A 22,285-nucleotide genomic window follows, 5' to 3' on the forward strand; every position below is an offset into this window, starting at 1 on the left:
CCCACTAGGATGTGTGGGCCATATCCACACCGTCCACCCATTTTTTGAGATAATTTTAGAGCATAGGCCAAAAAATCAGTAGATCTAAGGCTCAAGTGGACCCCACCATAGAAAGCAGCGGAGATTGAATACCTTCTATCCAAAATTTCTTTGGGGCCACATCAGTTTTGGGTATGCCTCATTTTTAGGCCTATGCCATAAAATGAGGTCACAAGATAGATAAACCGTTTGGATATAACATGTGTTATTTTCAATAGTTTCTAATGACGGTGAGTATATCCACTCAATGTACCACCGTATCACTAACATAGCATGGAATTAAGCTTATCCCATGCACCAGGGAACAATCCTTGCCATTGGTAATAATTATGTTTTTTGAATCCCATCCCACTTAATCCCTTCTAATCCCACTGCCAAACACCGTGCTGGGATTATCCCCTATTGCAATGGGATAAGATTAATGTTATGCTTTGTTGATAATACGGTGGTACATTGAATGGATACACCCACCATCATTTGAAATTGCTCATAATAACACACGTGTTATATCTAAATTGTTAATTTGTTTTGTAACCTCATTTTATGGCATGGGCCTAAAAATGAGTTAGATCCAAAACTTATGTGGCCCCAAAGAAGTTTTCAATGGTAAGTATTCAATCCCGTTGCTTTCTATGGTGGGGTCCACTTGAGCTTTAGATTTACTTGATTTTTTGGCCCATGCTCTAAAATAATCTTGAAAAATGGGTGGACGGTGTGGATATAGCTCACACATCATGGTGGGACCTACACAACTTGCTAACACTGAGTGAAATTGGCACGGACCTAATGCAATTCCATCTACTCTAATTCCAAACTTTTCCATTCTTCTCAAACATGGAGTGGATTTGGCACATGAATCCCATCCCACCTAATCCCTTCTAATCCCAACACGCCCTACACCTAATCCGCTCCCCAAAAATATCCTCGCTAAGACAGCTTAACCTTGAAATTTAGTAGCCTCGGAAGGACGGCTAGGAAGAAAAGTACATCGGCGATCCACGTTCAACTAAGAAAAAGTAAAGTATTTGGTAGACGGTCAATCGAGGATGGGACAATAGACCAATGGCCTGGATTTCCGTAGCAAGGATCTCATTGTCAGAACTTGAAACCCGCCTTATATCACGGAAACACATGGGTCACGTGTCATATAATTCGGCGGCTTGTTGCATGTGCGGTCCCTGTGGCTCACATGATGCGTGATGATCGGAACCATCCATGATGTTTAATATATAAAACCAGGTTGAAAAGGTGGTTGCGACCGTCACTATCTATGGATGAACTTGGAACAATGAAAAGAAGATTTTCAATGGCTGGAATTCAACTCCAAAAATCAAAGGCTAGGTTCATCTATGAGACGTCATTATAAGATTATAAATTATCTATGGTCATAAAGAGAAAATGGACGGTTCAAATCATGGGACCATAATTCTATTAGTATGGTTTTTGAATAATGGGCCACCTAAGGAAGGTTCCACTAGATGAACGGTTCTGAGTTTATGTTTCCACGTGGGCGTGTGGTAGGTGGCTCTGACACATGATTGACCAGGAGCCTAGGACTCTAAACGAGTATGTTACGACGGCAAAGGAGCAGCAAAGGTTTACTAACTGTGTGGCCCAATTTTGAAACGTTAGATCAAATACAACGACTGTACCAAAACTAACGATACATCCATCTTTTCCTGCTAACATGTCAGAATAACAGAACATCTGATCTGTGGAAAAGGGGGTTAACACGATGATAATCAGATTAATCTACTCAATGTTTCGGAGACGATGTGGAAATCAGTGGACGGTCAACAATATAAGCCAGCATACTTTCGTGGCTTACAATATGAACGGATAGGACTGATTTTCATAAAGGCTGTTCATTGTGATGCGGCCCACTTTTTACGTGGAATGGATCTTCTACAGATTAAAATATGCGTGGGAAAAAAATTGCCATATTAGAATATCTGATACAAGCAGCTGTATTTGATTATTTCTAATTTTCAAAAGTAAAATACCAGTTTGCCAGGAGATGTTAGTGAGGCACCGGTCTTTTCACGTCCTGTTGTAGTCCATGCCTTAGCGTATAAAACGCATTACTTTTACTTTTAGTTCTTTGAAAGCTTGAATAGAGCTAAAATGGGCCATCTGGTATCAAGATGCTGTTTGGTGTGGCCTTTGATCATGGGCGTATTGAGTTTTATTGTGATCCGTGCTTATGGAGAGGTTTGGCGAGAAGACCGCTACATTGGCGACAGTAACCTTGATGGAACGTTTCGGATGGAGCAGATCAAGGCTAGGATCCTTCTTCGTAGCAGAATTTCTCCTTCTCCTGCACCGAGTTTCACACCAACGGTGATGATCGCATCTTGTTCTTTCCCATCTTAGTTTTTTTTGGTTTTTGTTTTTTGTTTTTTGTTTTTTTTTTGGGTGGTTGATCTTAGTAGTATTTTTATTGGTAGGCAGAGGATTATGTTGGGTTGTGTCGTTTTTCCCGTGTTATTGATCACAAATGAGTTGTATACATGTGGGGAAATGTATCAGTGATCCAAACCGTTTATATGATGGCCCTCACTCGATTGGAGAAACCCAAAAAATTCTCACGTGGATCATTGAACTATTTTTCTTTGAGCACGGACTATTAAAATCACCGTCTCTTTGTGGGCCATTGATCTAACTGCTAAGATCTTACAATCTTGAAGATCTTTGAGGCAAGCCCCATCAACTGTTTATCTAATCCAGTCACCAGTTTGGATTACCCAGCCATGGCCCCCGCATTTAGTGGCACCCTATAATTCCTCTGATGATACTGCATGGATCCAAATCCAACCGTCCACATGCCAACAAGGTACACGAGAGTCTCTAGACCGTTCATCTGATGAGTCATTCTGTGAATTTGTCCAACTAATGAGTGGACTGGTTGGATGAATATCCACATGAAGAACGGCCTGGATCTTACACATGGTGAATATCATTCCTGGTGTATGATAACGGTAGTTATGATGATGATGATGGGCCATGTTACTGCCATTGATGATGACTACGACGATTATAATGCTAATATTATCGTTGTGGATGCAGATACTCCCAAGATCACGTGTATATCATGTGACTGTCTATGGCGCGGATCCCACCGGCAAGATCGATAGCACGGATGCGATCATAAGGGCATTTTCAGATGCATTTCAGGCACCTGATGAAGATAGAGTGTTGATGGCGGGAATTACTGATCTTGGTGGTGCACGGGTCCACCTTGATGGAGGGATATACAAGATAAGCCGTCCATTGAGGCTGCCTGCTTCTGGTGGGGGAAACCTAATGGTACGTACGTATGGATGCAAGTATAAGCGCACTCACGTGTGTAAGAAAGAAATTACAAATTAGTAAATGTGCCAGTGTGGCAGATGGACATGCGTTTCAAGCTGCACATACAAAACTTAGGTTCCTTGGCTAAGATCATCTCTGGGTTTGCTAATTCCACATGAATGTGGAATCTGTACACAACTGTAGGTAGAGTAATATTCCAACGGCCCATCTAGATGGCCTCACAAGTCAAGTCAAATCCCATCGTCACCACGGAAGACCGAGGGTATCAACAGCCCACGAACTTCGTGGTGGGAACTGGGTGGGGCCCATCGTGATGTTTGCGAGAAATCCATTCTGTCTATTTATTTCATGAGCTTATTTTAAAACACCCCACCAAAATAATTAGATCTAAAACTCAAGTAGGCTGCACTAGAAGAAAAATCGGAGAACAAAATTTCTACCGTTAGAGCTTTTCCAAGCTCAACCTTGATGTTTATATGCCTTCTAAACCGTTTATAATATCATTCTCACGGAGATGAAGTGAAAACACTGAAAACTTAGCTTTGAAACAAAACTTTTATGGTCGTACCAATTTTTCAACGGAGGTTATTAAAATGCCACAGTTTCTTCTTGTGTGGCCTAATTGAGTTTTGGATCGGCTCATTTTTGGCCCGATTTCTTATGAGCTTGCAAAACGGATGGACAGAGTAGATTTCCCACAAACATCACGGTGGCTTCCGCATGTACGCATATTTCCGGCTGAAGCCTTCGTCAGAAGCTGGCTAACTTGTTGACTTAAACAAGTTATGTGGGCCCACTATGATGCATATGTTATATATCCACACCGTCTATCTATTTTGAGATATCAATTTATGTCATCAGATCAAAATTGAGCCATATTCAAAGATCAAGTATACCATACTAGTGGGGATGGTGATGCCCACCGTTGAAACCATCCAACCCTCCGCTTTTTGTGGTACGGTCCATTTGAGTTTCGAATTACATCATTTTTTTCACTCACATGCCCTAGAATAATCTCTCCATATGGACAGACGTTTTTGGATATAATAAATACATCATGGTGGGGCACACATCAACAGGTTGTATCAACGCACCGCAAAGGTCCACGCACTCCGTTTCCCTTCCGACAAATTTCCACGAACCTGCTTTTGGCAGGAAGTGGATTGGCTGGTGTACCACGTATCACCGACCTGTTTGGTGTGTTTGGTGTGTTGACGTAACCAAGATCCGTGAGTATATCATGAGGTATGTGTTATATCCAAACCGTCCATCTATTTAACGATCTCTTATTATGGCTTGATCAGTAAAATAATTCCGATCCAAAGATAAGTGGACCACACAGTAAAAAGCAGTGGAGGATTGAACGTCTACCATTGAAACCATTTTGAGGGTAACAGAAGTTATAGATCGATATGAAATTTATTTTTTGTTTTCATCTCGGATCTGTGTGACCTTACGAACAGTTTGGATGAAAAATAAACGTTATAGGAGGCCATACGAGTGTTTTAACGGTGAGAATCATTGTCTCCACTGCTATTTGTGACGTGGTACAGTTGAGATGTAGATATTATTCATTTTTGAGATAATTCTCTAAAATGATATTTCCAAATGGATGAACAGTGTGGATATAATGAATAAACCATCATGGGGCCATGCAACTTTGATCTTTTTTGAACCGTTCCTACAACTAGGAGCTCGAGGAGAGTTCGCTCTCTTCTTCTCAAGACACGTACACACTAGCCAGTTCCGTGGTGTGTGGTGCACCAGCCATCCACTTCCTGGATGGTCGATATTTTTAGATTCCATGGTGAAGATGAGTCAGCAAACCCGATGGACGGTGTGGATCTCATGAAAGTTCCACCCACGTGGCACTCTGTCCACAAGTTACTAATATGATTTAATTTTTTTTGGGTGACAGATACACGGCGGATCTTTACGAGCATCTGATGATTTTCCAAATGATCGGCACTTGATAGAGCTATGGCCATCTTCATCTACAAAGTTGGACACTGCCAACTACATTCCCATGCAAGAAGCGGTTAATGCATTCTCCTCATCCTATGAACATATTAAACTCAAAGACCTCATGTTAGATTGCAATCTTAGAGGTGGGGGTATTTTAGTCATTAACTCACTTAGAACTACCATAGACAACTGCTACATTACACGCTTCACATCTGATGGTATCCGAGTCCAAGGTGGCCATGAAACCTACATCAGAAACTCCTTCCTCGGCCAATACATCACATCCGGTCGTCACCCCAATGAGAAGAACTTCAAAGGTGTAGCCATCAATCTCATGGGCAACGACAACGCCGTCACCGACGTCGTCATCTTTTCTGCTGAGGTAGGCGTTCTAGTTTCCGGCCAGGCTAACGTGCTCACTGGAGTTCATTGCTACAACAAAGCAACAGGTTGGGGTGGGACTGGGATTTATCTACGGCTACCCGGACTGACCCAGACCCGGATTGTGAATTGCTACATGGATTACACTGGCATCGTTGCAGAAGATCCAGTGCAACTTCACATATCTGGCACGTTCTTTCTTGGAGATGCTTTTGTGACACTTAAGTCCGTGAATGGCATCGCTCGTGGTGTCAGCATCGTCGATAACATGTTTGCTGGAGATGATAAGGGGACTCCGATTGTGAAATTGGATGGGTCCTTCACGGACATCGATCAAGTGGTGGTTGATCGGAACGATGTGAAAGGGATGGTACTTAAATCGACGGTTGCTAGGGGATCGATAGAAGGAAATAAAACGACGTGGGCCATTGATTTTTCGAGGGTTCTCTTGTTTCCTAACCTTATCAAACATGTGCAATACACATTGCAAGCGACGGCTTCGTTTCCTAACCACGCATTGCGGAACTCATCGATGAACCGTGTCGTCATTCAGTCGGATGTGCCGGTGACTGCTACTGTGCATGTGTATGTGCAACAAACAATGGGGAGTATTGGATGATAATGAGACTATCTCAACACTCTTGAATGAAGAGGAAGAAGTCTTGTTCTTTTGTTATTTTATCATATATCAATTTGTTATTTTAATGTAACCAATGTAATCAGAATCATTGTTAAAAGACTCGGCAACTCGGTTTTGCGTACGCGTTGCCTCAGTCACTTCGGTCAGGCTATTCAAGTCTTAAGACCGCATGTCCAGAATTCTTCAAACAAGAAATGAGTTTATACAATGAAATTGTTTAATGGCAGTGATTCTATGAGTGGTGGGGCATGTGTGGGGCGGAAGATTTGTGAGAGATCCAGTCATACCGCACGTGTGTCAGAGATTTGGGCATTCATGGGTTAGGTAATCTATGAACATGATATGGATAAAAAATATTGATGAATCAGGTATGTCAAATTTGCATAAGAAAATTGTATTGGGACTTGTAAAAGTACACAAAGATGAATCAAACAAGATAATTCAAGCAAATCTAATGGAGAACACTTTAAATATACCGGAAAAAATTCATGTTGAAAAAAAACCATGACACAAAGGGATAATGCATTATGAATAACAAACTTATAAGAAATAAAACCTAATCAATTCAAAGCCTCAAGAAAAAAACCCTAGCTTTTTCTCTCCAAAACCTCTCAAACTCTAACGTATGTCTAACATTCACCCTAATCCCGATTACACACCCATATATTTAAGCAAAAATTGGAAATACAAAACCAATTGGCCAAAAATACGCAAATTTGTGCAACTTGTCGATCGGTTGAAACACTTCGATCGGTCAGGTTGACCTGTCGACTAGAGTTTTCAACCAGTTAAAAACTCCAAAAACTATCCAGAGAATTTTGCCAAAAAATCGAATTATTTTGAGATCCTTCGACCTGTTGACCGGTTGATGGACCATGTTTTAACATAGATTTAAAGCATCCAATTTTCAACCACCATGACTCTAATTTTCATGTTGCAACACGCTATGTTTGATATTCTATCTTTATTTTGTCACCGTTATAGCTCCATAATCATCGATTATCATGCACAATCTGTCTTCACTCTATTTTTGCCAGACTCATAAAAGTCACATAAAACTTAAATTTCTCTATAGAAACCACATTTGAAAGCATGCTAGACGGATTTACGCATGTATGGATCTTATCAAGAGTCGCACCGCCTTTCTCTAGTACCTATCAGATGAAATAATGACGCACATTAATATGTTTAATTCTAAAACGGTAACCCAAGTTTTTTGTCAAATTGATCACTTTTTCACTGGACTTACGAAAGCACGTAGAGAGAAATCAAATAAGGTAATTACAATTGTACAAGCAAATACAACATAGAACACTTTAAATTTATGTGAAAAAATCCTTGCGAGAAAAAACCACAACACAAAAGCGATAATGCATTATCAATAACAAAGTTACAAGAGATGAAAACCTTATCGATTCAAAACCCCAAGATCAAAAAATCATAGCTTTTCCTCTCTTCAAAATCCTCTCAAACCTTTAAGCACGTCTAACATTCACCATAATCTCAATTATACCCATATATTTAAGTAAAACCAGTAATAGAAACAAATCGCACAAAAATGCGCAACCTGTCAAGTCAATTGGCTGAAACGTTTCGATCAGTCGGGTCGACCCGTTGACCAGAGTTTTTGACTTGTCAAAAACTCTAAAAACTATCCAGAAAGTTTTGCCAAAAATTTAAATTATTTTGAGATCCTTAGACCTGTCAACCAAACTATCAATTGCATAGCTTCTACTTCAACATAAATTTGAGGCATTCAATTTTCAACAAAATGAGTGATTAAAAAAATAAAAACAAATCATACCATCCAAATTCAAACTACGTATATAGCTCACTTGATGAGTGTGTTACCTGATTTTTGGTATTTATCATGTTCTCATTACATACTATACTGATGAAGGGCTTGGATCTCTAGACACCTGTGCCGTGGGCAGGGATCTCTAACACGTATTTCCGTCCACATGGATTAGCAGCCCTACACTGAATCATAGCCCTTGGTTTAATTGGTGAATATATTTTTTAGAACTTTGCTAAGCTCACGCGCGTGTACAGTAAACAAGTGAATGGGTTAGAAAACTTCAACCAAAATTTCATAGCCGAACATTTATTTTGAAAACTGTGGCCCACCTGACCCCTATTACATCATTCTCATTTTTGGGCTGGAGCAGTGGTTCCTTTTGTGACGGATTGATCGATTGGATCACGAACCTACCGTTCCATGCTGTCATGTAAGTGCGCTTAGCAAAGCTCTCTTGTTTAACATGGGCTAGATTCCCATACTAGTTTTAAACGAAAAATGGTGCTGGCTCATTCTCCTAACATGCGGTACTTACGTACAGGTATCCAGCCCATACAAAGTGTGGGTCTCATCACGGATGGACCCACGTTGGGATATTTCTGACTCGTTGAGAGTAGACCCACGTTGCGTGTTGATGACATCCACTCCGACCATTGTGCAGGCTCTCCCATGTTTAAGGGACGAAATTATATGCCAATTCATGACTTAGGTTAGCCACATCACAGCCAATGGAAACCTTAAAAATAGGTCGAACTGAAATGTGGGTGGGGCCCTAGGGAAGTCATTGGTGCGCCTACCCTACCAACTGCTTCAGGTCAGGCTCATCTGAGTCTTAAGACCGCCTGTCCAGAATTCTTCAAATAAGAAATGACTTTATACAATGAAATTGTTTAATGGCAGTGATTCTATGAGTTGGTGGGGCATGTGTGGGGGCGGAAGACTTGTGAGAGATCAGGCATATGGCACGTGTGTTAGAGATCCGGGCATTCATGGGTTAGGTAATCTATGAACATACCATGGATAAAAAATGATGAATCAGGTAAGTCAAATTTGCGTAAGAAAATTGTATTGGAACTTGTAAAAGTACACAGATATGAATCAAACAAGATCATCACAATTGCACAAGCAAATCTAATGGATAACACTTTAAATATATGGAAAAAAACCATGGCACAAAGCGATGATACATTATAAATAACAAACTTATAAGAGATGAAACCTTATTAATTCGAAGCCTTGAGAAAAAGCCCTAGCTTTTTCTATCTCCAAAACCCTCTTAAACTCTCACGCATGTCTAGCATTCACCCTAATCCCGATTACACACCCATATATTTAAACAAAAACCGGAAATAGAAACCAATTGGGCAAAAATATTATGCAAAACCGCGTAACCCGTTAACCGGTCAAAACACTTCGATCGGACAGGTTGACCTGTCGATTAGAGTTTTCAACCTGTCGAAAACTCCAAAATCTATCCAAAGAATTTTGCCAAAAAATTGAATTATTTCGAGATCCTTCGACCCATCGACCGATCGATGGACCATGTTTTAACATAGATTTTAGGCATCTGATTTTCAACCACTATGACTCTAACCTTCATGTTGTAACATGTCATGTTCAATCTTCCATCTTTATTTTGTCTCTATTATATCTCCATAATCATCGATTATCATGTACAACTCATCTTCACTCTATCTTTGTCAGACTTATAAAAGTCGCTCAAAACTTAAACTTTTCTATAAGAGTCACCTTTAAAAGCATGCCGGAGGATTTACACTTGTATGGATCTTATCAAGAGTCACACCACCTTTCTCTAGTATCTATCGGATGAAATGATGGTGCATATTAATATGTTTAGTTTTATAATGGTAATTCGAGTTCTTTGCAAATTGATCATTGTTTTGTTGTCATAATTAACTGGCACAACCACCTACTGAAGTCGCAATTGATTTATTATTCCCCTCAACTAAATCGTGTTCATGAATGCTTTATACTGAGCCACATATCTGTCATTTTCGAATTGAACAACTATAGTTCTAGATAGAAACGATTCTCAAGAGACTTATTTGCATAGATGTTCTCTAACTTCGTCCATGTATAAGTCGAAATCTTCTCTCTCATAACATTGTAGATGACTTTATCCATTAAATACAACTGGATTGAAATATGAGACTTTTGATCTAACTTGTTCCAATCTTATCATTTCATAGTTTCTAATCGCTTTTTAAGGAGTGCATTTTCCAATCATTGTTAAATTAGGTCTTTCATCTTCACCTTCCATAGTTTAAAGTTGTTTTTCCTAGAATACTTCTCTAATTAAACTTCATATTAGATGTCATGGATACCTTGCCTTCAGATTCAGTATATTCCCAATGTTAGCTCAGATACAACTTGTTGGGACTTACGAAAGCATGCACAAAGAAATCGAACAAGGTAATCTTACAATTGCAAAAGCAAATCCAACATAGAACACTTTAATTTTATGTGGAAAAATCCTTGCGAGAAAAAATCAGAGCACAAAGTGATAATACATTATTAAAACAAAGTTACAAGAGATGAAAACCATATCGATTCAAAACTCCAAGAGAAAAAACAAAAACCTTAGCATTTTCTCTCTCCAAAACCCTCTCAAACCTTTAAGCACGTCTAGCATTCACTCTAATCCTAATTACACCCATATATTTAAGTAATACCAGAAATAGAAACAAATCGCACAAAAATGTGTAAAACTGCGCAACCTGTCAACCTGTTAAGTCATCTGGCCGAAACACTTCGATCAGTCGTGTCAACTGTTGACTAGAGTTTTCGACCTGTCAAAAACTCTAAAAAGTATCCAAAAAGTTTTGCCAAAAATTTAAATTATTTTGAGATCCTTCGACCTGTCAACCACTATCAACTCATTGATATCTTCCGTTCCAACATCAATATAAGGCATTCGATTTTCAACAAAATGAGTGATTAAAAAAATAAAAAATCATACCATCCAAATTCAAAGTATCGTGTATGGCTAACTTGATAAGTGTGTTACCTGATTTTTGGTATTAATCATTTTCTCATTACATACTATACTGTTGAAGCGCTTAGATCTCTAAACACCTGTGCCGTGGGCAGGGATCTCTAACATGTTTCCGTCCACACACATTAGCGGCCCCACACTGAATCATAGCGCCCTTGGTTTAATTGCCGAATATATTGTTTAGAACTTCGCTAAGCTCACGCGCGTGTACAGCAAAGCTCATGTACGCGACACACATATGAAAGCATGGCACATTGGTGCGAGTCCTATCCATCTACCAGGTTGGTCCGACCTTCTACATTTTTCTTAAGAATAAATCTGGTCCGCCCATCATGTGGCCCCAATATTGTAAACAAGTGAATGGGTTAGAAAACTTCAACCAAAATTTCATAGCCGAACATTTATTTTGAAAACTGTGGCCCACCTGACCAGTACTACATCATTCTCATTTTTGGGCTGGAGCTGTGGTTCCTTTTGTGACGGATCGATAGGATCCTGAACCTACCGTTCCATGTTGTCACATATGTGCGCTTAGCTAGCAAAGCTCTCTTGTTTAACATGGACTAGATTCCCATACTAGTTTTGGACGAAAAATGGTGCTAGCTCATTCTCCTCACATGTGGTACTTACGTACAGGTATCCAGCCCATACAAAGTGTGGGTCTCATCACGGATGGACCCACGTTGGGATATTTCTGACTCGTTGAGAGTAGACCCACGTTGCTTGTTGATGACTTCCACTCCGACCATTGTGCAGGCTCTCCTATGTTTATGTAAGGGACGAAATTATAGGCCAATTCATGACTTAGGTTAGCCACATCACAGCCGATGGAAACCTTAAAAATAGGTCGAACTGAAATGTGGGTGGGGACTTAGGGAAGTCATTGGTGCGCCTACCCTACCAACTTCTCCCGCTCGTGAGATGTCGTCAACACATGCACCACCTGATCAGGCCATTTTCAACTATTTGTATCATAAGCGCTGAAAAAAAATTTGCACTACAGATTTCTATGGACGCGTGTGTGTATATATGGGAAATGGTGCTATGATGTTGACCTATGGGGACCACCGTGATGTGCGTCCCAAATCTGTCCCATCAGTCAGATGCACCATTCCATGGTGGGCGACGGGCTTAAAAATCAAGTCAATCCATTACTTTGGTGGGCCACACTACATACAACGGTTGAGAGGGGTTACCCTCCCATTAAAACATTCATAATTATTTATTGGGCCCACCAAGATGTGGTTCACAAATCCAGACCATTCATTGTGTGTGTCCCACTTGGATGAGGGGCAAAACTAAGCTGGCCCATCAAGTACTTTTATATGTTTTGGGTTTGTCTTCACATGGTTTTAGATGGTATGGCCCACTTGAGTTCATATGTGGTTGATTCTTGGGCTATCCCATAGCTTAAAGGGGACCTATGCATGGTGTTAATCTTTAGCACGCATCATGGTACGGCCAACACAGCTTGACCTCATAGGAAGTTCTGATGAGGCCAACCTATAAATATATGGAAAATTGTTCCCATGAGGTTGAGCTGTGGGGGCCCCATCATGATGTGTTTTGAACATCAACACTGTGCATATATGGGTCCCCTTTAGGTTACGAGATATCTTAAAAATTAGCTGTATACTGAACTCAAGTGGGCTATACCATCTAAAACCATGTGTAGGCATGCCGAAAACATATAAAAGTACTCGGTGGGGCCGAGTTTTGGATGCAGCTGAAACTTGGTCTAACGCCTTGTCCAAGTGGGACACACATAATGAATGGTCTGGATTTGTGAACCACATCTAGTGGGCCCAATAAATATTTATGAATGTTTTAATGGGAGAGTAACCCCTCTGGCCCACCTAAGTCATAAATTGACTTGATTTTTGAGCCCATGGCTCACATGGAATAGTGCATCTAACTGATGGGTAGATGTTCAAAACACATCATAGTGGGTCCACACAGCTCGACCTCATAGAACCATGTCAACTGACAGTGGGTGTACTAGCTATATATATATATATATATATATATACATACCGTGTATATATATATATATATATATATATATATATAAATATATATATATATAATATTATAATATATACATAACGTGTATATATACACACACACACACACACATATATACATATATATATATATATATATATATATATATATATATATATATCTATATATTATATATATATATATATATATATATATATATATATATATCTATATATGTATATATATATAGATATATATATCCACACAGCTCGACCTCATAGAACCATGTCAACTGACAGTGGGTGTACTAGCTATATATATATATATATATATAGCGGTGGTCTCCTGCGCACCTCTCTCTCTCTCTATATATATATATATATGTGTGTGTGTAGAATAAGTGGCCCACTCCGTGGGTGGACAAGCCTGATGTTTGGACTAATCAAAGAGAAGGAACCACCGGTAAGAGATGTAAAAGAAAAAAAAGAAGAAGATTAATTAAAAGGTACAATACACATTCGAGCTTTCTCTGTATTTGAAGACTCTCTCAACCATTATTAATTTGATATAATTAAATGCGACGTATTCCATGTGCAAGTAATTTCTAAGTTCCTGAGTATCGTCCATCACACCTGCAAGATTCAATCAAGCTAAATGCAGGTGTCCATTTCCAATATTTCTTAAACTAAAAAGCGACCCATCCTCCATACACGTGTGTCATACATGCACATCAATCCAGACCATCTAATTCGTGGGCTGCACGGAGGATGCATCATATTTAGACAATCGTTCTCATCTAGTGATCCTAACCATCCAGTTGGACCATGAAATGGCCAGGTTCCAGATTCAACGGTCAATATCAGATGGTTAAGACAGTCTACAGGTGGTATAATATAGTCCAATCACTGCATTTTTGAACTATTCTCCAGGACCCGCTCGTTCCCGTAGTAAAACATGGGTTTTCCCCCTCCCCTCCACAAAAACCCAATCCCTAGAAACAAACTCTCAACCGTTTTACAACAACCCCTCCTAAAAAACCCTATAAGTGCCCTTCTAACCCCACCTTCCCTCCTCAGGTTTGCTAAAGAAGAAGAAGAAGTAAAAGGACTGAGAAATCACAGCCATTCAAATTCTTCCGGCAGCTTTTGCTTGATCTTTCTCTCACTCCCACTCTCCATCATGGACATGAGAAAGATCTCCTGCGCCATCATCGTCGCTGCTGCCTTAGCAAGCGCAGTCCTTGCTGCCGAGGAGAGCTTGGCCCCAGCACCTGGGCCCGCCATGCACAGTGGGTCTGTTGCGGTTGCACCCGCCCTCGGGCTAGTTGGGGCCTCGATCTTGTCCTTCTTTGCCTTTTACTTGCAGTAGGCCTCACGAGAAAAAGAAGAAAGAAGACTCTAAGGGAGGATAAGAAGAGAAAGGCATGCTGGTTGTATTTTTCTTTTTTATTTTTCCTTTTATTTATTTCTTCTTTTTTCTCTTACATTGATCTGGATCATCAACTGTCCGATCAGATTTGTATCCGTTCATTTTTGTGAAGAACGGGAATGCAATAAAGAAGCATTGTTCTAAAAATTTAGTGTGTTTTGGTGATGAGGCAAGATCACCTACAACCTCCTGCATGGGAACTTCACATGACAATATACCAAGTAATGTCTGTGGGGCATCCAAGCTGTTCAGAAGGTGGGACCAACACCATGAATATCTTGTTATTTAAATAATTTTGAAGGTAACTTTGATGGACTAAATAATAAAGGAAATGACTTCAGAAATAAGAATATTGCTGCATGACAAGTAAATCAATTGTAAAAAAAAAATTAGTATAGAAGAATAAAAATAGAATTTGAAATAAAGAGAGAAATAATCTTAAATTGAAAGAACCGAGGCATGTTATGGAAACGCCGTCTTAAAGACAAATAAGCCCCCACTAGACACACACACACACACATATATATGGGAAAAGGTTCTATGCGGTCAAGCTCATGGGAACTTCCCATGAGGTTGAGCTGTGTTGGCCCCACCGTGATGTGTGTTGAACATCTACCCCATCAGTCAGATGCACCATTCCATGGCAGGCCTCGGGCTTAAAATTCAAGTCAATCCGTGAGTTGTGTGCACCACCCCACATACAAAAGTTGAGAAGGGTTACCCTTCCATTAAAACATTCATAATCATTTGTTGGGCCCACCGAGATGTGGTTCACAAATCTATCCCATCCATTATGTGTGTTGGATGAGGGGTCAGACCAGCTCCAGACGCATCCAAATTTCAGGTGGGCCCCACCAAGTGCTTTTATGTGTTTTAGGCATGTCTTCACATGATTTTAGATGATATGGCCCCCCTGAGTTCCGTATACGGCTGATTTTTGGGATATCCCATAATTTAAAGGGGACCCATCAAATGCACAGTGTTGATGTTCGACATGCATAATGGTGGGGCCCACACACACACACGCGCGCGCGCACACACACACACATATAGAAAAGGTTCTATGCGGTCAAGCCGATGGGAACTTCCCATGAGGTCAAGCTGTGTGAGCCCCACTATGATGTATGTTGAACATCAACATTGTGTATTTGATGGGTCCCCTTTAAATTATGGGATATCCTAAAAATCAGCCGTATTCAGGTGGGCCATACCATCTAAAATCATTTGAAAACATGCCTAAAACATATAAAAAGAACTTGGTGGGGCCCACCTGAAATTTGGATGCGTCTAAAACTTGGTCTGACTCCTCATCTAAGTGGGGACACAAATAATGGATGGGCTGGATTTGTGAACCACATCTCGGTGAGCCCAACAAATGATTATGAATGTTTTAATGGAAGGGTAACCCCTTTTAACTTTTGGTGTGGCCCATACAAGTCACAGATTGACTTGAATTTTAAGCCCAAGGCCCGCCATGGAATGGTGCATTTGACTGATGGAGTAGATGTTCAACACGTATCACAGTGGGGCCAACACAGCTCAACCTCATGGGAAGTTCCCATGAGCTTGACCACATAGAACCTTTTCTATATATATATATATATATATATTGATTTGAGGGGTTTAGATCATGTATGCACCGGCTTTGAGCCAATTGTTCTCCAAAGAGCTGTTGTATCCGAAAGGTATAGATGCATCTTCGATCCATTGCAATCTCTGGTGAGGGCGCGCGCGCGCACACACACACACATACATACATATGTATGTCCTTACTTGTCTTTAAGACGTTTCCATAACATGCCTCAGTTCTTTCAATTTAAGATTATTTCTCTCCTTATTTCAAAATCTATTTTTATTCTTCCATGCTATTTTTTATTTTACAATTGATTTACTTGTCATGCAGCAATATTCTTATTTCTAAAGTCATTTCCTTTATTATTTAGTCCATCAAAGTTAACTTCAAAATTATTTAAATAATATATGTGTGTGTGTGTGTGGGAAATGGTTCTATGCTGTCGAGGTTGAGCTGTGTGGGCCCTACCATGATGTGTGTCGAACATCAACACCGTGCATTGGATTGGCCCCCTTTAGGCTACTGGATATCCTAAAAATCAGCTATATATGGAACTCAGGTGGGCCATACCATCTAAAATCATGTGAAGACATGCCTAAAATATATAAAAGCACTTGGTGGGGCCCACTTGAATTTTGGATGCAGCTGAAATAGTACTTATGAGGTCGACCTCAAATCTGGTGCATATATGATCTAAACCCTTATATGTGTGTGTGTGTGTGTAGTACTATGAGGTCAAGCTATGTGGACCCATCGTGATGTGTATTGTACATTTCACTCCATGCATTTGGTAGGTCTGTTCTAAGTTGTAAGATGCACCAAAAATCAGCCGTGTTCGAAACTCATGTGGGTCATACCATTTGAAAACATGAAAAATCATGCCTAAACATCTAAAAGAACTTGGTGCGACCCACCTGAGTTTTGGAATGCCTAAAATCTGGTGTGAACCCTCATCGGGACACACAATGTATGGGCTAGATGTCGAAACCACGTCTCAGTGGGCCTATGTACAATCTGGAAGGTTTAATGGGTGGGCATCGTGGTGTGGCCCACCTAAGTCATGAATTTGCCATATTTTTTGGCAGTTTACGTAATAGAATGGATATCCCTCACACATTATGGTGGGGCCCACAAAACTCAAACTCACGGGAAGCTTCCCATGAGGCTCAAGATCTTGCACATGCATACTATTTTGGTGCAGTGCTAGCTTATAACCAAAGAAAAAGAGAATGTAAGACTAACCATCACCATAGAAACATACAATCGAATCAAGAAATTAAAAAGAAGAATAGCCTTATTAAAAGCTTCTTCGACATCTCTACAGATATGCATAGAAAATAAAGAAACCCAAAACAATATTGCAGGTCCCACATCCCAACTACCATGCAGGCACCTCTTTCTGATGAATAGTCAGTATATCCTACAGATATGCATAGAAAATAAAGAAACCCAAAACAATATTGCAGGTCCCACATCCCAACTACCATGCAGGCACCTCCTTCTGATGAATAGTCAGTATATCCAAATCCCATCTAAACCTTACTCAAATAGACATTTCTCTCCAGGCAATGTATTCTGATCAACCGTAACAAGAACAGTCCCTTGGACCTCTCGATCAGCCTCCACCACCACAACATTGCTACTCACATTGGTCACCTTATGCGATGGAAATCTACACTGCCCGTTCACATAAAATGAGTATTGCAAGTGATTTATCCGGTTAGGAAACACAAGATCTGATGAGAAATCAACAACCCACCGGGTACCATTCGCTGTAACAGACCGCTTACCTATGGTCGACTTCAGTTTCATCGCCAGCACGTTGTTCCTATCAACGACCACCTGATCAACGGTCGTGAATGGCCCATCCAACTTTACAATTGGGGTCCCCCGACCACTCCCAGAGAACATGTTGTCAACGATGTTAAGACCTGATATCTGTCCCTTAACAGATTTTAAGGTGATATAAGCATCTCCTAAGAAGAATGCATTAGTAATATGGACTTGAACTGGGTCTTCAAGTACAATGCCAGTGTAGTCCATGTAGCTATTATCTATCCTCGTTTGGCCTAAGCCAGGTAGCTTAACATACACCCCTACACCACCCCAATATGTGGCCTTGTTATAACAATGTACCCCAGTGAGTATGTTAGCCTGTCCACGTAGCATAATGCCGGTCGCTGCAGAGAAGATGACGACATCGGTGATGGCATTGTCGTTGCTAGCAAGGTCGATAGCAACGCCGGAGAAGTTACGTTCAAGTGGGTCACCGCCAGCTGTTAGATGTTGTCCTAGGAAGGAGCTTGAGATGAAGGTTTCATGACCTCTCTCGACGAGGAGTCCTTGGGTGGTGAAATGGATGAAGAAGCAGTTGTCGATGCGAGTGCGGACAGAGTCGACGACGAGGATGCCACCGCCACGGAAGCTTGAATCGAAAAGGATGTCTTGAAAGGTGATGTCTTCGTAGTAATATCCTGGTGGGGTTAGTACAGAATTGGTAGGTTGGATGGAAGATGACTGGAGAGGTCTTGCAAGGGAGGAGTTTGACAGCAGTTCAATTAGAAATCCGTCTGTTGGGAAATTCAGTGATGCACGTAGAGTTCCTCCATGTATCTGAAAAAGACATATGGATCTTTTCAGATCTAAACATATGGATTATGTGTGTTTGTGAAGGTACATCAATAACTAGAAAGCATGTAAGGAGAGAGGGAGAGAGAGAGAGAGAGAGAGAGAGAGAGAGAGAGAGAGAGACTTACGACCACATTGCCGTTGCCAGACGGCAAACGAATGGGGTTGCTGATTTTGTAGTTGCCTCCTTGCAAATCGATGACCACACCACCCAAATCATTCACTCCTGCCAACAGGTTCAACCCCTGTTGTACTGAGAAGGCATCATGTACGGCCCTTGTGATGGCATGGGTGCTGTCTTCTTCTCCAGTTGGGTCAGCTCCATACCTTCCCGGATAGAACACTCTCCTCTTCTACACACCATAAACAATTCAAGAAAACCATCATCTGAACGAGTTTTTGTTTCGGTCTAAGAGCTACACTAATGCACATATGGCACGATATTAGATGGGATTAGGTGGGATGGAATTGCGTTGGGGAGGACTGGAACGGTTTAGTTCATGGTGTAGAGGGTCGTAAACACTTGCATGGCAAAGATGGACCAGGGAAGGCCGAATGGAAGGCTAAAATAATCCGGACCGTCAGAATCTTAAAACAAATCACAAACCGGAATGAGTTTTTTGACATATTATATAGGAGAAGTTTAGAGAGCTTTGTGGATTCATAGTAGATATCATGTTCCTTCCTGTGTCAAATTAGGTAGGAAGGAAATGCATTTGATCCCATACAAAATTTCCATGGATTTTGAAATCCACTACACATGTAGGCTCCACGACCATCCATATACACCCATTACACCTAACATTTTAGTTATATACATGTACAACTGTCTGACATCCGTTGCAAATTTGGTTTGTTGATTACAATTCCAAGGTCCACCAAACAAGTTTTGGTTTAAAAAAAATCTGTTTTCCTATAGCAATAATTTTATCTTAAACATGGGAGTTGGATAACCAAAAATACAATGGTATTTTCAGCTGACTTGCAATCCCATCTAATACAATTCTATATCAGGTGGGATGAACCAAAGGGTGAAAATGGGTTAGGTCACCCAATGGGTCGCATATCACCTGACAATTATTGGATCTAGGTCCATATTTTGGGCTTATCAGATACGTCTAGGTACAAAGCTCAACCTGAATTACTACATAGGTCGGGTTGGTTGGCCTCTCAAATCATCGTAACCTGGCCTAACCCATGCCCACTTTTTAAATTGGTGTCATTTGGGCCCTAGCAAAATGGACCTCACCCAGATTCAAGAAAAAGTAATTAATGATTACAAACATATATAGATCTCTAAGACATGAATGATAACATTAATTCATATGTACGGTAATTATTGTACATTTTAGTTATGTGGAGTCCACCATAACGTCAGAATTCATCCATTTGAATTTCATCCAACTTAAAATTAGAACATTAGTGCAAAAATCTAACTTTTATAATTATTTTTGAAGATTTGGTCATTGCAAATACGTGTGTGAGAGAATGACACACGTCCACAAGTGTGTAACATCTGAGCTTTCCATCAAGTGAGTTGTACTGTCTAGATCTTCTACCATAAAAAATATTTGGGCAATTTTCAAACCTTAGGCGGGCCACAACATATAATAATAAAGATGGAAAAAAAAAAAAAAGAAGTCATAAAAATCAATTTATTGTATGGGATCCAACCTACGACCTAGTAGTAGCCAATGCGTATAGATAGGTAGAAATGTTCGCCCGTGCACCTTCTTAGGTGAGCACCCGTGAACGCATTTGTACGGTGTCATGGGTACAAAATCCAACCTGTTCATGTGATGCCGCACCGTATGAAATCCTTAACGCCTAACTTTCAGCCTAATCCAAAACTCTGGTGGGCATACTAAAGAGAGAGCCAAATCAAGGGAGGAAACTATTTCCTTTTTCGAAGGCTCGCCGGAGTTTTGAACCAGGGTAAACGTTGGGCCCTAAAGGTTTCATGGGTGCCGCATCATGTGCACCGTTCGAATTTTATAGCCATGACACGTGTAACAGTCATGAACAATAGGAATATGCTCAGTCCACTCAAAAATAGGACCGTTGATTTTGGGCACTGTTGATATAGGGAACCACAGCAAGGATAGTGCTTGTCACAAAAATCAATCTACCTCCACGGTCACAGCTATACGCTCAGTGGCCCAGACAAGCAATGGTGGCCCACCCAATCAACCGTCCTAATAAACAGACATGCTTACCACATGCACTCCTCAAACCCATGTGGATAATATACATTGGCTGTTACAAGGGACAATGCTTAAACTATGATTCAATCCACATATGTGGTCCACATGATCATTCCACCAATTGAAATATGGACGATGGCATATAACACAATGGGTCCACCTGATGCAATGCATGAATGTAGCACGTTAAGCCGCCACACACATACAACTACATAAAGTTAGTAGAACTTACCACACTAGCAGCATGATCTGAACCATCCAAACCTGCTGATCGACTGGCCGCAGCCTGCCGGAACCTCTCGTGGTATTCCGAAACCGTCCGACGTAGCAGGGCACGGCTTGAAACATGGGCTACTTCTAACCAGAGCACTAAAAGGAAACAATACAAGATTTTAATGGATGGCATTGGTGTATTTATGGAGAGAAAGCCTGTTCATAAATTGTCCTTGATGGGGCAGAGAGAATTGCAATGCGAGAGGGAGAGTTTGTTAGTAGTATTCATAAACATGGGACGAAGATATCTGAGAATCTAATATTTTTGGCTTTTGAATTTGAAAGATCAATGATTTGATTACTATTGATCATTTATCAGTTAGTCCGTTATCTTGTTTTAACTAACCACTCTTTTGGTGGCCCAGCATTTTTGTGCCTTCTGATCATGTACATATTCATGACACGTGATATAATCAAAACCACACATCCACAGGGTTGGATATTGAGTGGACACTAATAAATATTTTCTTTGATTGGAATCTTCTAGCCATGTAATAAATGGATACTTACAACATTGAATTTGAGCCATTGTTGCCTTCTTCTTCTTCTTTTTTTCTTTTATTGTGAGTATGTCACTGATTAAAGTGTTAAGATCTTCCAAATGGTGTGAAATTTTCTCTTCGGACTACTTACTATTTGATCTATTAAATGAACGGCTTCGATTAACTCAATGTAGTCCACGTGTGTAGCAATAACATGTAGGCATGGTAACTTTCATGCAACTGACAACTCGAATATTTGAAGGATTCTGTTTTATGCTAGCTAATGTGCAGGCAATAAAAGGTTCGCTACAACACTCATACTTGCGTATGTAATAGGATATGTTGTGAGTGAGCATTGGATATGAGGTTATGTTAGGTGATCCAAACGGTTGATTTGATATGGTTGATGATGGATTTCACAAAATATTCAAATGATAGAAGATATTTTAACTTTAGATCAATGGCACACAAAACAATGTTTAAGCAAATGATTCATGTTCAAAAGAAAAGATTTAAATAATCGTAGGGTTGAAATATTCCCT

General features: G+C 40.3%; 3 protein-coding genes across 3 annotated transcripts; 2 read left to right on the plus strand and 1 right to left on the minus strand.

Annotated features, from left to right (window-relative positions):
- The first annotated feature begins 2,163 nt into the window (after window positions 1-2,163).
- On the plus strand, window positions 2,164-6,523 carry LOC131236509 (polygalacturonase QRT3-like). Its single transcript, XM_058233782.1, has 3 exons — window positions 2,164-2,379; window positions 3,106-3,345; window positions 5,270-6,523. The coding sequence occupies exons 1-3, from the start codon at window positions 2,164-2,166 to the stop codon at window positions 6,314-6,316; spliced, it is 1,503 nt and encodes a 500-aa protein (XP_058089765.1). The 3' UTR covers window positions 6,317-6,523.
- A 7,722-nt stretch (window positions 6,524-14,245) lies between these two features.
- Window positions 14,246-14,817, plus strand: LOC131236587 (arabinogalactan protein 23-like). The gene has a single exon (XM_058233901.1). The coding sequence runs from the start codon at window positions 14,335-14,337 to the stop codon at window positions 14,521-14,523; it is 189 nt and encodes a 62-aa protein (XP_058089884.1). The 5' UTR covers window positions 14,246-14,334; the 3' UTR covers window positions 14,524-14,817.
- A 2,841-nt stretch (window positions 14,818-17,658) lies between these two features.
- LOC131236660 (polygalacturonase QRT3-like) lies at window positions 17,659-21,433 on the minus strand. Its single transcript, XM_058234016.1, has 3 exons — window positions 21,221-21,433; window positions 18,913-19,137; window positions 17,659-18,769 (listed from the first exon to the last, which is right to left on the minus strand). Exons 1-3 carry the CDS (start codon window positions 21,392-21,394, stop codon window positions 17,696-17,698), a joined length of 1,473 nt encoding a protein of 490 aa, XP_058089999.1. The 5' UTR covers window positions 21,395-21,433; the 3' UTR covers window positions 17,659-17,695.
- Window positions 21,434-22,285: the final 852 nt, after the last annotated feature.

This window comes from Magnolia sinica, chromosome 1 (genome assembly GCF_029962835.1).
Source record: "Magnolia sinica isolate HGM2019 chromosome 1, MsV1, whole genome shotgun sequence".
NCBI lineage: Eukaryota > Viridiplantae > Streptophyta > Magnoliopsida > Magnoliales > Magnoliaceae > Magnolia > Magnolia sinica.

What these genes read in the sequence shown, in the direction of transcription:
- LOC131236660 (XM_058234016.1), bottom strand. Translation starts at nt 21,394, where the DNA reads ATGCCATCCATTAAAATCTTGTATTGTTTCCTTTTAGTGCTCTGGTTA. An exon ending in CAGATCATGCTGCTAGTGTG is followed by an intron (nt 19,138 to 21,220) that starts GTAAGTTCTACT and finishes TATGGTGTGTAG; the next exon opens with AAGAGGAGAGTGTTCTATCC. An exon ending in CTGGCAACGGCAATGTGGTC is followed by an intron (nt 18,770 to 18,912) that starts GTAAGTCTCTCT and finishes TGTCTTTTTCAG; the next exon opens with ATACATGGAGGAACTCTACG.
- LOC131236587 (XM_058233901.1), top strand. Translation starts at nt 14,335, where the DNA reads ATGGACATGAGAAAGATCTCCTGCGCCATCATCGTCGCTGCTGCCTTA.
- LOC131236509 (XM_058233782.1), top strand. Translation starts at nt 2,164, where the DNA reads ATGGGCCATCTGGTATCAAGATGCTGTTTGGTGTGGCCTTTGATCATG. An exon ending in CACCGAGTTTCACACCAACG is followed by an intron (nt 2,380 to 3,105) that starts GTGATGATCGCA and finishes TTGTGGATGCAG; the next exon opens with ATACTCCCAAGATCACGTGT. An exon ending in CTGGTGGGGGAAACCTAATG is followed by an intron (nt 3,346 to 5,269) that starts GTACGTACGTAT and finishes TTTGGGTGACAG; the next exon opens with ATACACGGCGGATCTTTACG.